This window comes from Sporisorium graminicola, chromosome SGRAM_19, assembly GCF_005498985.1.
Source record: "Sporisorium graminicola strain CBS 10092 chromosome SGRAM_19, whole genome shotgun sequence".
In the NCBI taxonomy this organism is placed as follows: Eukaryota; Fungi; Basidiomycota; class Ustilaginomycetes; order Ustilaginales; family Ustilaginaceae; genus Sporisorium; species Sporisorium graminicola.
The window spans coordinates 678,365-691,107 of NC_043728.1; the positions used below are offsets into that span (position 1 = coordinate 678,365).

Genomic DNA, 12,743 nt, shown 5'->3' on the forward strand with positions numbered 1-12,743 from the left:
CGGCAGAATATGAAAGCGAGAACATACAGGTCAGGAGCACGTCATCTCAGTTTCGATTAAGATTGCAATCTACTGTTGTATTTGACAGGTTGTGATTGCGACAGGACGGTGAAGTCAGGTGTAATTACAGCACGAGTGGGGTGGGGCTCGAATCGTGCGGCCGTTCGCCACATGTGAGTTGCGCGACCTCGTAGCTGGACGCAATATCATCCAGCGCCGTACTCCGCGGATCCAAGCTTTTCGTGTTGAGCTCGAACAGGTCGAAGCCAGACGGATCTGTAGCCTGGCCCGATTGTCGCCTTACAGGCCTATAGTTTTGACCGAAGAAGTCTTGCCGGTTCACCGTCATGTCGGGGGAAGTGATCGGTGTCTCGCGGGACAGGCGGCGGTCGGGAGTGACGTAAAACACGCGAGCATGAGCGATCAGGGCAACGGAGCGCTCGACAAAGGCAATGTTCAGCTGCGCTTGTGCCTCTTCCGCAGCTGCAGCAAGGCCGACCTCGAGAATGCCACTAGGATGCTCGATCGAAATGCGACGCTGAGGTGTCGACGAGGCGGTAGTCATACTTGGAGACGAAGCAAGCGAAGGCGTGCGCGACGAATAGATGTCTGAGACAACCGTTCCAGGTATGTATGCCGCTCCGGCCGTGCATATGGCACCAGTGACAGCATGTGCGTTGTGACAAGCTTTGGGGGTGAAGTCTAAAAGCAACGGAGACAGCATCAATGAAAAGCAGGCGAGGAAGAGGGCGTCAATAAACAAGTTGGTCACTGCAAGCTAACACTTCTTACTCACATCTTGCCGTGAAAGTCGTGACTTCTGTACCCGGGCCGATGAGTGAGATCTTTGGTACAACGCTCGAAGATACATCCCCCAACCCCATGAGTCGACCCGCTTCGAGACGGACGCGTTCTAGTCGTCCGAGCAGCTCGCTATTGGCGTTAAGCGTGGTAGGCAACTCGCGGCCGGTGATGCCAACGTCGGCTTGACGAATGAAAACCACGGGGACGGCCGAGTCGATGATGGATACCTCGAGTCCCTCGATCCAGTCGGTGGGATTTCCGGTGGGCAATAGCTTGCCTGTGCATGCACCTATGGTATCGAGGAACCGCAGGCCGACGCGAGCACAGGGACGCTGAAGGCCCATTTCATCCACGTCGTCGTAGTGAACTCGACCCTTTTGGACAGGGATTATGAGTTCGGAAGCCTGCTTGGAATTGAGGTTAAAGATGCGAACAAGACATGTCGTATCCGAAGGATGAGGCTTGACGAGGCCTCGTTCGATAGCAAACGCAGCAACACCGGTCATCATGTTGCCACAGTTGGGTGCGGTGTCGACGATTCGCTCGGTAACGCCGACCTGGCAGAAGAGGTAGTCGACGTCAAACGCAGTTCCATGTGTACTTGGCGAGACAAGTGCCACCTTGGACGTCAACGAGTTGCCACCTCCCATGCCGTCGATCTGCAATGGGTGGCCAGACCCCATGATGGAAAGCAACACCGCATCACGGGCACTCTGTTCGTAGGGTAGATCACTAGCCAGAAAGTACAGCCCGCGACTAGTACCAGCCCGGTAGACGAACGTATCAATGGCTTGCAGCATCCTGATGTAAGTGGTGCGGGATTGGTGTAAGCAAGAACAACAATTGATAGCTGGTCGCTCTCAATATATGACTTTCACCAAAACAGCCGTGCGTGCGCCCAGCCAAGCGCGCTCTCACGGGGTGCAACCTCGCCATGGCCGCAAATGTTAGACTGAGCGCACCTCACGGGGGACATGCAGAAGAACTGACGGGTTGAGCGCAAGTCTTTGATACAATAAGAGTCTCCATGCTCAGCGCAGAGAGATACTGCAGTGGACTCGAACCTGAGCCAAAGAAGGAACAAAAAAACAACAAAAAAGAGGAAAGTGTGCAAGCCTGTCAAGTTGCGCACAGGTAAGATAGCCGTCCGACAGTCTGTTTCCGGAGCACGCGCTGGTCACGGCGTCGGCGTGCGTGCGAGTGTTGTGTGAATGCGAGAAGGGTGCTTTTATGCACGTGGGCGGATAACGAAAAGATTCTTTGCCGATGCAGGTTGGTTCCAATTCCCTGAGTCCTGCTTCGACGTGTCTTTTCCATCACGCCTGGCTGCCGTCGGACGGGTCGGATTTAGAATTTAAGCGTGCAATGACGTGCGTAATTCCGTTCCGCTCGCTGTGAACATAGAACGCCGTTCCTTATCTTCCATTCGCCTTTGCATCAATGTAAGGCTGGTGCGAGAGCTCTAACCGGTAAAAGGAATGTGCATTTGCAAGCAATGTCCAAATTGGAACGAGCCTACGGAAACATAGTAGAGTCACTTGGTCTCACAGGTCCAAACCGGACGTTCAACCCAATTGGCAGCAGCCGGTCCTTGACTCTAGTTGCCGAAACCGCTCTGGATGTCGAACAGCAACATCTTGCCCGCCAAAAGCTATTCAAAGTCCCTATGTGCTGCCGCAGACGCATTGATTTAAAAAGACACTTCGAAACGGCTAATGTCGACGTTGCCATCCTGCTATCACACCACACTCACTCACGCACACACGCTCACACGCGGTATAGACATGGATTCCTTTACATCCTCGGAAGAGGTATCAAGACCCGGCGGACCCGACAGCTATATCAACTACGCCGAAATGGCCGAGGAGCAGCCGCCCAGCGGCGATCATGACGGCGTGCTTGAAGCAGGCTTGGCTCAGGCCAACAAAGAGCAGGCACAAGGGGACAATGCAGAGCCGTACTGTGCTTTCACCACCAGATCCAAGCTGTTCATCGTCCTCACCGTTTCCATGGCAAGCTTCTTCTCGCCATTTTCGATCAATATCTACATCCCTGCCTTGCCCCAGATATCCAACCTGTTACACACTTCGGAAGGTGAGTGAGCTAGAGTACGCAATGTCGCTATACGTGGAGCTCACTGCTGATAGCCATTTTCCGGTCTCAGCTGCTACCAATGTCACGGTGACTGTCTACATGATCGCACAGGGACTCTCACCGGTCTTATGGGCTCCCCTGTCGGACGTAAGTCTCGATTCCTCCCTGTTCCGGGTATCCCTGTCCACGAGCCTCTTCTGATGTGTTTGATTTTTTGATTTGCTTGCAGGTTTTTGGCCGCAGACCGATCTATATCATGACGTTCCTCATTTTTGTGGTCGCTAACTTGGGGCTGTCCTTCACCAACGCCTATTGGCTTTTAGTCGTACTGCGTATGGTACAAGCGGCGGGAGCATGCAGCGCCATTGCCATCGGAGCCGGTACTATCGGTGACGTGACCGAGCGCAAAGAACGAGGGGGCTACATGGGCTACTATGCGCTTGCGCAGTACACTGGCCCCGCCATCGGACCGGTCATCGGTGGTGCACTTTCTCAGCGATGGGATTACCATGCCACTTTCTTCTTCTTATCCGCACTCTCCGGCCTCTTTTTGATCTTTATGATCGTCTTTCTGGTCGAAACCCTTCGTGTTCTCGTTGGCAACGGCAGGGCGAGCACTTCCGGCATTTATCGACCCTTGGTGCAGCCAAAATTGGTGGCATCCGCTGCAATTGCGCCCCGACCTAAGATGAACAGTCCACTGCAAGGCCCTCTCGACTTTGGCTTCCACCGTCCGTTCTTGGTTTTTGCACGCCCCGAGACCAGCCTGGCGATCTTGGCCTTCTCGATGGTGTATGCCAGTTACTATTTATCGTCCTCATCGCTACCCTATCTGTTCAAGATGACTTACGGCCTGGATGAACTGCTAATCGGCGTTTGTTTTGTTCCCAGTGGCGTCGGCTGCGCCGTCGGAACAGTGCTCGCTGGCAAGATTTTGGATTGGGACTATAGACGAGCGTTGAACAAGAACAAGCTGACCGTCAAGGTGACACGCGCGAGGCTGCAGTCGGCATGGATTTATCTGCCATGCTATGCAGCCTCACTTCTGGCCTATGGGTGGTGTGTTCAAGTGCATACTCACATCGCCGCTCCGATTGTGTTTCAGTTCACTTGTAAGTTCGACATCCTGGGTTCCGGCCTAGTTCATGCCATTCGCTGACTCCCTCCCTCTCCCTCTTCGACAGTGGGCATGTTCTCGACCATGTACTTCACCAACGTCAACACGCTCATTGTGGACCTGTATCCAGGCAAAGCAGCCAGCGCCACGGCGGCCGTCAATGTTGGGCGCTGCCTGCTCGGCGCCGTGGCTGTAGCTGCTGTACAACCAATGATTGCTGCCATGGGTGCCGGATGGACCTTCACGACTGGCGCACTCCTCACCTTTTTTATTGGTCTTGCGTGCCAGGTGCTCATCTACCTTTATGGCGAGGTGTGGGCCACTCGGCAACGCACCTGATTCCACTTTCTCTCTATTGTGTACAGTGGGCATTGCATCTCCGTCTGCGCTCCTTGCAATGCAACCTCAATCTAGTCCACACTCGCCCTTATCAGCTGACTGAGGCAAGATCGTGGGCCGATCAGAGCCAGGCACACCAATGCTGGCGGGTTCATTACCGTTGACGTGAGCCAGTGGTTACCTGAATCTGATGAGTCTGGCCATATCGGAGGGATGAGTTGGCGGTCTTGGTCGGGAATAACCGAGCCTAGGCTTTAGTATTGTTGGAGATCGCGGCTAGGACTTGATATGATTACCTCACTGTGATTGTGGGACTACGCGATTGGGAGAACGCGGCTTTTGGCGACCTCCAGCGATGCCCGCAAGAGCAAGGCAAATCGACTCCAGAAATCACATGCAGGGTGTCTGGAAGCTGACAGGATCAAGGCTTTCTTCGCGGATATGAACGTCCTGAGGGGACAGTTCTGCGAAGAGGTCTGAGATTATCGATTCTTAATCCGTGACACCTGCGAGTAAAACGCTCCTTTATCGTTTTGGTCATTGCGAAGGCAACACTATCTTATGCATCCCTCACGCGCGGCAAGCGTGACGTGCACGCGTTGATCGGGCTCCCTTCCCAAGAGTGCATCCGGGATTTTCCTTTTCGGTTGTGCGTGCAGAAGGTGGAGGCTAGCCGACCGCGCCTTGGTCACACACAAAGTGCGTGATTACAGTAGCGCCTCAACATCACATCAACTTGAAAGATCCTCCATTGCCTTCGACAAGTCAAGCACCAAGGTGATTGGTACAGCTATCAGATCGAAAACCGTACATCCTATAAAGTGTGGATGAACTCGATCATCATGCGACGCCTCGTCCATCATGCTTCGTCTCTTTCTCGGCGTTCATTAAGTCTCTCTTTACGTCCGCTCAACATGGCACCTTCCCTCAACACAATCCCTACAACCAACAGAGAGACCGCGGCTCTGTCCGGCAAGCTTGCCATGTCGAGCATGGCTGGCCTCAAGCTGAGCGGTCTGCCAGACCTCTCCGACTCCGCCGGCACGTTGAGCGACATCTTTGGCACCCCACAGATGCGCGCGATCTGGTCCGACCAGAACCGCGTGGCCTGCTACCTCGAGATCGAAGCAAGCCTCGCCATCGTTCAGGCCGATCTAGGTATCATCCCAAAGCACGCAGCCCAGGAAATTGTCAAACACTGCCGCGTAGAGGAGATCGACTGGGCTCTGTACAAGCAAAAGACCGAGCTCATCGGCTACCCCGTTCTTGGCATCGTGCAGCAGCTCGTGGCAAACTGCAAGGATGGCCTGGGCGAGTACTGTCACTGGGGTGCGACCACCCAGGGTAAGTGAGAAGCATCCCGGAATACACGAGCCTGCAGCAGCAAGATTGACGTTGAGGTGCTTTGTTTTTGCTTTCTCTATTGCTGTGTCTCTCCCCAGACATTACTGATACGGCCACCGTTATGCAGGTACGCCAGTCCCTCACTTTGATCAAGGCTAGGCTGGCTAGCATCGTGGCTAGCCTTGAGAAGCTGGCCGAAGAGCACCGAGAGCTTCCCATGGCAGCGCGCTCCAATCTGAAGCAGGCTGTGCCAATCACTTTCGGCTTCAAGATGGCGCGCTTCTTGGCAACCTTTCGCCGCCATCAGCAACGCTTGGCTGAGCTGGAGAAGCGCGTGTACACGTTGGAGTTTGGTGGCGCCGCCGGTAACCTGTCTTCGTTGGGCGACGCCGGCATTGTCACACACGATGCGCTCGCAAAGAAGCTCGACCTAGCACCGGCTGAGATTGCCTGGCACACGGAACATGATCGCTTTGCCGAGGTGGGTACCTTCCTGGGCCTCTTGACGGGCACGCTCGCCAAACTCGCCACCGACATCAAGCTAATGTCGCAGACCGAGGTCGGCGAGGTCGGCGAGCCATTCATCTCCAACCGAGGCTCATCATCCACTATGCCGCAAAAGAACAACCCGATCTCGTGCGTCTACATTCACGCTTGCGCTGCCAATGTGCGTCAGGGAGCAGCGGCACTGCTTGATTCCATGCAGTCCGACCACGAACGCGGCACCGGGCCGTGGGAGATCATCTGGATTCAGCTCCCGCTCATGATGAACTGGACCTCGGCTGCTCTCAGCAACGCCGACTTTGTCCTGCGTGGGCTGCAGGTCTTCCCAGATGCAATGGCACGTAACCTGGCCCTGTCCAAGGGCTTGATTGTTTCGGAGGCAGTCATGATGGGACTTGGCAACACCCTTGGACGCCAGTACGCACACGATGCGGTTTATGAATGCTGTAGGACCGCCTTGGTGCAGGACAGACCGCTGGTCGACGTCCTCCTCGAGAACGAGGAAATCGCTAGCAAACTAGATCGCGCCGAACTCGAGAAACTTTGCGACCCGGCCAACTATCTCGGCCAGTGCTCCCAGTGGATAGACCGCGTCCTTTCTTCACCTTCAGTTCCAGTTTAAGCGGTGCTCCACGCTGATATTGACAGTGTACGCCCGTGCTGGCAGCAGATCGTCACTACTTTCATGTACCTCCTCTTGTTCATGTCGAGACTGACAATTATTGGTCGAAAAGCATTGAGCGTGTGCATTTCGGAAACGGTCTATGGTCGCACGGCAAGCTGCTTCATTTAGCCACAGACTACGGCGACTGGAAAACAGGAACGCAGCTTCTGGTCCCACTTCAGGTTAGCTAGCTTATCACGAGACACACGACACACGGCGGGAACAGTGTCTCTTGTGACCTTTGCGATTCATAGAGATCAAGTAATATATCTGTGAAGATGGAAGCATGAATCGACACTGGAGCCTGGTAACCGAAGCGATGAACGATAAAGTTAGCCGAAGTATTCGCAGCTGCATTGTCATATGGTGAGCGCACTTTTGCCGATCGACGGCGAAAGACTCGCACCACCCCTACCGTTCACAGGTACCGGCGCCAGACTCTATGGAGCTTAGCGGAAGCGGCTTTCTGTCCAACGTTTCGGGATCACGTCCACGCTGAAGACTGAGCCGCTGCCGACAGGAGGCGGGGTTACTAGCGCGTTGTGATTTTCGCATAGACTTGCGTGGTGCTGAACCAAGTTGCGCTAGTGAATTTCGCTTAGCAACCGATAGGCGCAACTGCCATTGTCCTAGGTAGACACCAAGAGAATGTTCCACGCACAGAAACCTGCCTGTTTCTTCTCAGCTGAACTCAGGCACCTCGTCAAAGTGGTCAACTGTAACAGGAAGGTCTCCTGATCCAATCGCGCTCTGCGGTACATTCGTACAAGTGCTTAGTGGCTCACTTTGATAGAGCCTCGTGTTTCACCACCACAGCTACGCTCTCAAGTACGCAGGTCCTGCATATATAACGACATCGATTGGACGTCCCTCAATCACCAAGTCTCACACAAGCTCATCCGACTGTCCGCTGCCGAAAGAACTGGTATCCAGTATTTATAAAAAGCTATACAGCAAGTCAATTGTCATTCACCATGTCGGTGATGCGAGCCCCTTGGGTGCAGCCCGGTCTCAATTACTCGGATGTACACCATCTAGCAGACTTTTGCAAGCAAGACGGCGGATCATGGAACGTCACCGGGAAGTGGTGCACGCCTATCCCTCCCGCTACCTTGGATGAACTCAAGAGAAACGCGTCAGAACATCAACATGACTTCATCTCTTACAACAGCGGTGTAAGATCCTTACCGGGCAAGTTCGGTGCTCTAGTGCTCTTGCTTTCGATCCTCATGACATTTGCATCTGCAGCTGCCCTGAGCCCGCCGAAAGGCGAGTTCTTGATCGAGCGCGCCTCCAGTGGGACATAATCCCCCCAGGCACAGCCATGTGTCAAACGCGCCGTGAAAGTGGGCGAGGGTAATCCTCATCAATCTTGTCGATGGAAACAGGTCACTGGGAATATGGACTGCAAAGGCGGGACCTGCTCCGTGTCGCAGTTTACAAAGTGGCATGCCATTGTCCGCTCGCTCGTGCCTGTCCAAAGTTGTGCGATCATGATGCGAGCTCAAAGAGCAAGCGAAGGTGGGTTGAATAGCACTCAAATAACTAGGCACTTACAAATCGAGAATCGAAATGCGATATGGGCTGTTGTCGGCCACCTCCAATCCACGAGGTGCTGAGGAGCGGTTATCTCAGCATGGACGCTTTTTTCTCACCCGCCTTGAGGTGATCAGAAGGAGATGGAAGCGATCGGTGTAGGGAAAGTGTCACTTCGAGAAATCGCATGCTGCAATCCTCGAAGTCGCATCACTTCGGTGGATGCGCCAGCTGTGATATGTATATGTATCACATCCTCACAACGAAGAGGGCGAAAGGCCACATCCACTCTGCGATATCTTCACGATACAGCCTTTACGATTCCTTCAATGCAATCCGTTCGCATTGCCAGGAAGCAACGGGCATCTTCTATTTTTCTTCGTGTCGTGACAAGTGTTAGAGAGAAAAAGAGCATCTAGGTGACGGTGACTATAGAGACTTTGATTATTTGGAACGAACAATGACCGGCAAACTAACCAAACGATTGAGCAACTTTACTGATAGAGGCGTGGAAAAAAGGGGTAGGGAGAGTGTCGATCGAGTCTATGCAACGGTCGAAGCAGCACTGGACCCAGCTTCTGGCGTAAACGCAGCTTTGCTCTCGAGTTCTGCGTCGCTTCCTAGCCTCGCCGCAGATGCAGCGAGCTTGGCCTGCTTTTGCTGGCTGAAGAGTAGAGCCTGCGCTTCAATGAGCCTTGCAGCAGCAGGAGCACCGCCCGCAATGCGGCTTCGCATCGACCACACTTTGGCGTTGTGTCGGATCTTCTCGGCTTCTTCGCCTTGCAGCAGACGCAACATCTTTTTCACCATGTCCTTCTCGTCAATGTACGGAGCGTGCTTGCTGCGAAGTCCAAGACCAAAGCGTTCGGCAAGGATGGCATACTCGTGCGTGTCCGACCACTGCGAGAGAACCATCTGCGCAAGTCCGTAGTGGACTGCCTCGTTGAAGGAGTTACCTCCACCGTGATGGATCACCACTTTTAGCGCGGGATGCTTGTAGATGCGGCGCTGGTCGTGAACCCAATGTGTGAAGCGGACATACTCGAGACCTTCAAACTCGGAGAGTGTGATGAGGGAATAGCCCTTCTCCGCCTCAATCTTGCGTCGATCTGTTTCCATTGAAAGGCTCGACTTCAACAACTAGTGCTTTGACATCTTGAAGAGAACTTCGATCCACAAAAATGGCTGAGCTTGAGGTGAACGGTTGTTTGTTCAAAAGCATGCGGCGTGAGAGTGTGGCTATGTCTTCTTGCGTTCCCTCCTTTTCGTGGTGAGATGGCCAAGAAGAGTAGAAATTGGCTTTGATGAGCGAGTCTGGATGACCAGGTTCATCGAGCTTTGATCGAAGGTTTGCGTTCTGTTCTGCTGTGGCATGGAAGAGAAAGAATACAGGCTGCAGGAGCTTGTCGTTTTCCCCGCCGCCGTATTCCGTCGTTTGAGTTTGTCCTAACGAAACGTGTCTAGAAGGGTGCATCGCAGCTGGAGAAACTTCAAGCAGGCAAGCATGTAAGTTGTACGGTAGTAATGAATGCCATGGGCGACGTTGTGATTTTCGCTTCCAAGAAAGAAAATCGCTCCTTTTATTGGAAATTCGTCGAAGGCACGGGCCGCAAATATCGATTACTTCCAGGGTCCATACCTCCTTGCGTGGCATCCGGCGTCGTTTCACTGCTAGGTTGATGGTTTCATCGACTTTATTGGTTAAATTTGTCCCGGATCTGAGCAAGTGAGCGGCGATAGAAGTTTCGAAGTGACTTGAACGAAGCGAGAAACCTCTGGGTCGAAACCGCTGTCCGGTACCGCAAACGACCACCCTCTTCGTAAGCCGCTACCAGTTGGCCGCACAGTGCACATGCGTACTGCCTGATTCATTGTGTGACATCAAGCGCTTGAAGGTTGGAGTCGTGTTTCGCGGACTGAGCAGCCTGACAAAAGTGCTTTAAAAGGGCCAGAAGACTCAAGGGCTGTTGAAGAGCCCGGATATTGACGTTCCTTGTTGAGCCAGCTATGAAGATAAAGTTGTATACGAATCTGTCCAGATGAAATTGGCGCAACAGTCTCGTAATGGTCGGCGTGCTGCGAAGCGACGGCTGCATGGTCCACTTTCAGCTCTGGGGGCATGCTGGATCTCGAGGTTCTCGGTGTTGCGTCTTGCAATTCGATCATCGAGAACAGCAATCGTGATCACGATATAGCCGACCGTCTGCCAATCTGCCGCTCTGCTAGAATGGCCTGCCGGACTGTTCCAAAGTCCCAGTCCTCCGGTAGAACGCAATTGCACAGTTCATCCATATTCCCAACGTCCTGGAGCGCACAAACCCTGACACATTGTTCAGGGTTTGCCCTTCCATAACCTGTCTTAAAAATGCGGCTCCCTCCCCAGCTAGGAAGGCCGTACTTCCGAAGTACAATATGCTCCTTAACCATCACATCCTGGACGAGGTCCCTGTTACCGTTTTTGGCGAAGACGTAGATATGGCCTGCATTGCACACCTCGGCCAAGAAGTCGTCCGCGAAGGCGCCCAGCTTGCGCAGAATCTTATCGATGAGGAAGCGGAAGACATGCTCGTGTGTCACTGCGGCGGCAGTGTTCACAGTTGCAGCCTTGCTTGCAGGCGCCCCTTGTGAAGATTTGTGCAGTTGTGGTGTGTCCATGCTGTACGTGCCGATTACTCAGCGTCGTTGACTACCGCCGATGAATGAACCTACCGGCGTGATAGACCAATTATTGCAAAGACACGACAGACTTGAACAGCACGCTGTCGACGATAAAGACTGTAATGCTGAAGGTGGTACTGAGAAAAAAATTGAACGGTCAAGAAGGGAAGCAAGACTAACAGACATGGGCTAAAGTTTAGGGTTTTGATGGCAAGTGTTACCGGGCGCGAGCCTAAACGTTGACGATGGCTGAACTCGTTGCTACTGTCGCTGGCGAGAGATGCGGTGCTTATGCGAATGCGAGTTATGATTATTGTTACTGGCTACGGTACATGCGACGAAACTGAGCCCTTTCGCGCTGAGTCGCGAGGCTGAGCCCAGCACGACTCGGCCGAAAGGGTGCGGTACGCCAAAGGCGCAAAACGCGGCGACTACGTACCAAATGCCCTAACCACAGTAGCTACATCCACAACGCTGTCATTTCTCAAAGTCAAGCGACGCTTGGCAGAGGTGCCGAAAAATAACTATATACTATACTCAGATCTTCTCACAAACCTGGCAAGACCGGAAGACGCTGTTGAACAAGAGTAGCCTAGCACTTTTCTGCTGCGAATGAGACAGTGGTCGAATGACTGGCGAGCTCTCACTCAGTTCGATCCCTCTCGATTACATCTTCGCTCGTGGGAGGTACCAGAGGAGGACTTAGCCTATCCGATTCCGCTGTGACGTCTGGATCTTCGACAAAATCTTCGAAGTCCATGTTAGCCTGCGAAAGGTTCAGGCAGGCAAAGCCGACCTTGTTTGCCTTGATCCTAGTCGCAAGAATGCCTCGCAAGCGACACCATTTCGCTGTTCTTCTGCCTAGAAACCATGCGGCATATTTGTGCCCTAATGCCAGATGTACATCTTCTTGTCCATCGTCGTTGCTGTTTTGTCCCATTTTTAGAGGGTTCTTGCCTTCGTCGTCCGTGAAGTCTTCCTCGTCGCTGTTACCAAAACTCGTTGCAGACTCGATCTGCTTCGTGCTAAGCGTATCGCCAGCTTTCAAACGACGACGGCAAGCGCGCCGGTACAGATCAAACCATTCCACCTGGAAGAATTTGACGTATCGTAGCTGTTCATCATCAACGACGACTGCTATGCGCTCGTCATCCCACTGTTGCTGCTGGACTTCCCACTGCTCGGCCTCATTATAGTACGTTGGAATAATCGGTTGGCGAATGTGACGTGGGAGGGTTTGGGGATGATTCTCCAATGCTTGCAAGTCATTCAATGCTTCTTCTGGGAAGAAGAGGTCCAGCTCCTGGTCCAGCACCTCGTAGAGCTGTGTTGGCGTTAACGTTGTGGAGCTGCGGTTGTAGTATGGATAAAACCAAAAACAATCCCAGAAGGCCCATTTTTCGTGTTCGGACTCTGTTTCGATGGCATGGATGATTCTACGTTGCAAAGCATTGCGATGCTCGGTACCTTGATAAGGCAAGGTGATCAAAATCGGAACAACCATAGCGTGTTGGATGGACGATGTCAACGATGAGTTAGGGTTAGGGTTAGGGTTAGGGTTAGGGTTAGGGTTAGGGTTAGGGTTAGGGTTAGGGGGTTAGGGTTAGGGTTAGGGTTAGGGTTAGGGTTAGGGTTAGGGTTAGGGTTAGGGTTAGGGTTAGGGTTAGGGTTAGGGTTAGGTTT

The 12,743-nt window shown here is 53.1% G+C and overlaps 4 protein-coding genes across 4 annotated transcripts; 2 read left to right on the forward strand and 2 right to left on the reverse strand.

Moving 5' to 3' along the window:
- Positions 1-124: 124 nt before the first annotated feature.
- On the reverse strand, positions 125-1,604 carry EX895_003187 (uncharacterized protein; the record flags this gene model as incomplete). The annotated part of the gene is made up of 2 exons (XM_029883785.1): positions 125-702; positions 797-1,604. 2 exons carry the CDS (start codon positions 1,602-1,604, stop codon positions 125-127), a joined length of 1,386 nt encoding a protein of 461 aa, XP_029740076.1.
- A 984-nt stretch (positions 1,605-2,588) lies between these two features.
- Positions 2,589-4,354, forward strand: EX895_003188 (uncharacterized protein; the record flags this gene model as incomplete). Its single annotated transcript, XM_029883786.1, has 4 exons — positions 2,589-2,898; positions 2,969-3,045; positions 3,128-4,010; positions 4,083-4,354. 4 exons carry the CDS (start codon positions 2,589-2,591, stop codon positions 4,352-4,354), a joined length of 1,542 nt encoding a protein of 513 aa, XP_029740077.1.
- Positions 4,355-5,268: 914 nt separating this feature from the next.
- Positions 5,269-6,824, forward strand: EX895_003189 (uncharacterized protein; the record flags this gene model as incomplete). The annotated part of the gene is made up of 2 exons (XM_029883787.1): positions 5,269-5,698; positions 5,797-6,824. 2 exons carry the CDS (start codon positions 5,269-5,271, stop codon positions 6,822-6,824), a joined length of 1,458 nt encoding a protein of 485 aa, XP_029740078.1.
- A 2,121-nt stretch (positions 6,825-8,945) lies between these two features.
- Positions 8,946-9,521, reverse strand: EX895_003190 (uncharacterized protein; the record flags this gene model as incomplete). The annotated part of the gene is made up of 1 exon (XM_029883788.1): positions 8,946-9,521. One exon carries the CDS (start codon positions 9,519-9,521, stop codon positions 8,946-8,948), a length of 576 nt encoding a protein of 191 aa, XP_029740079.1.
- Positions 9,522-12,743: the final 3,222 nt, after the last annotated feature.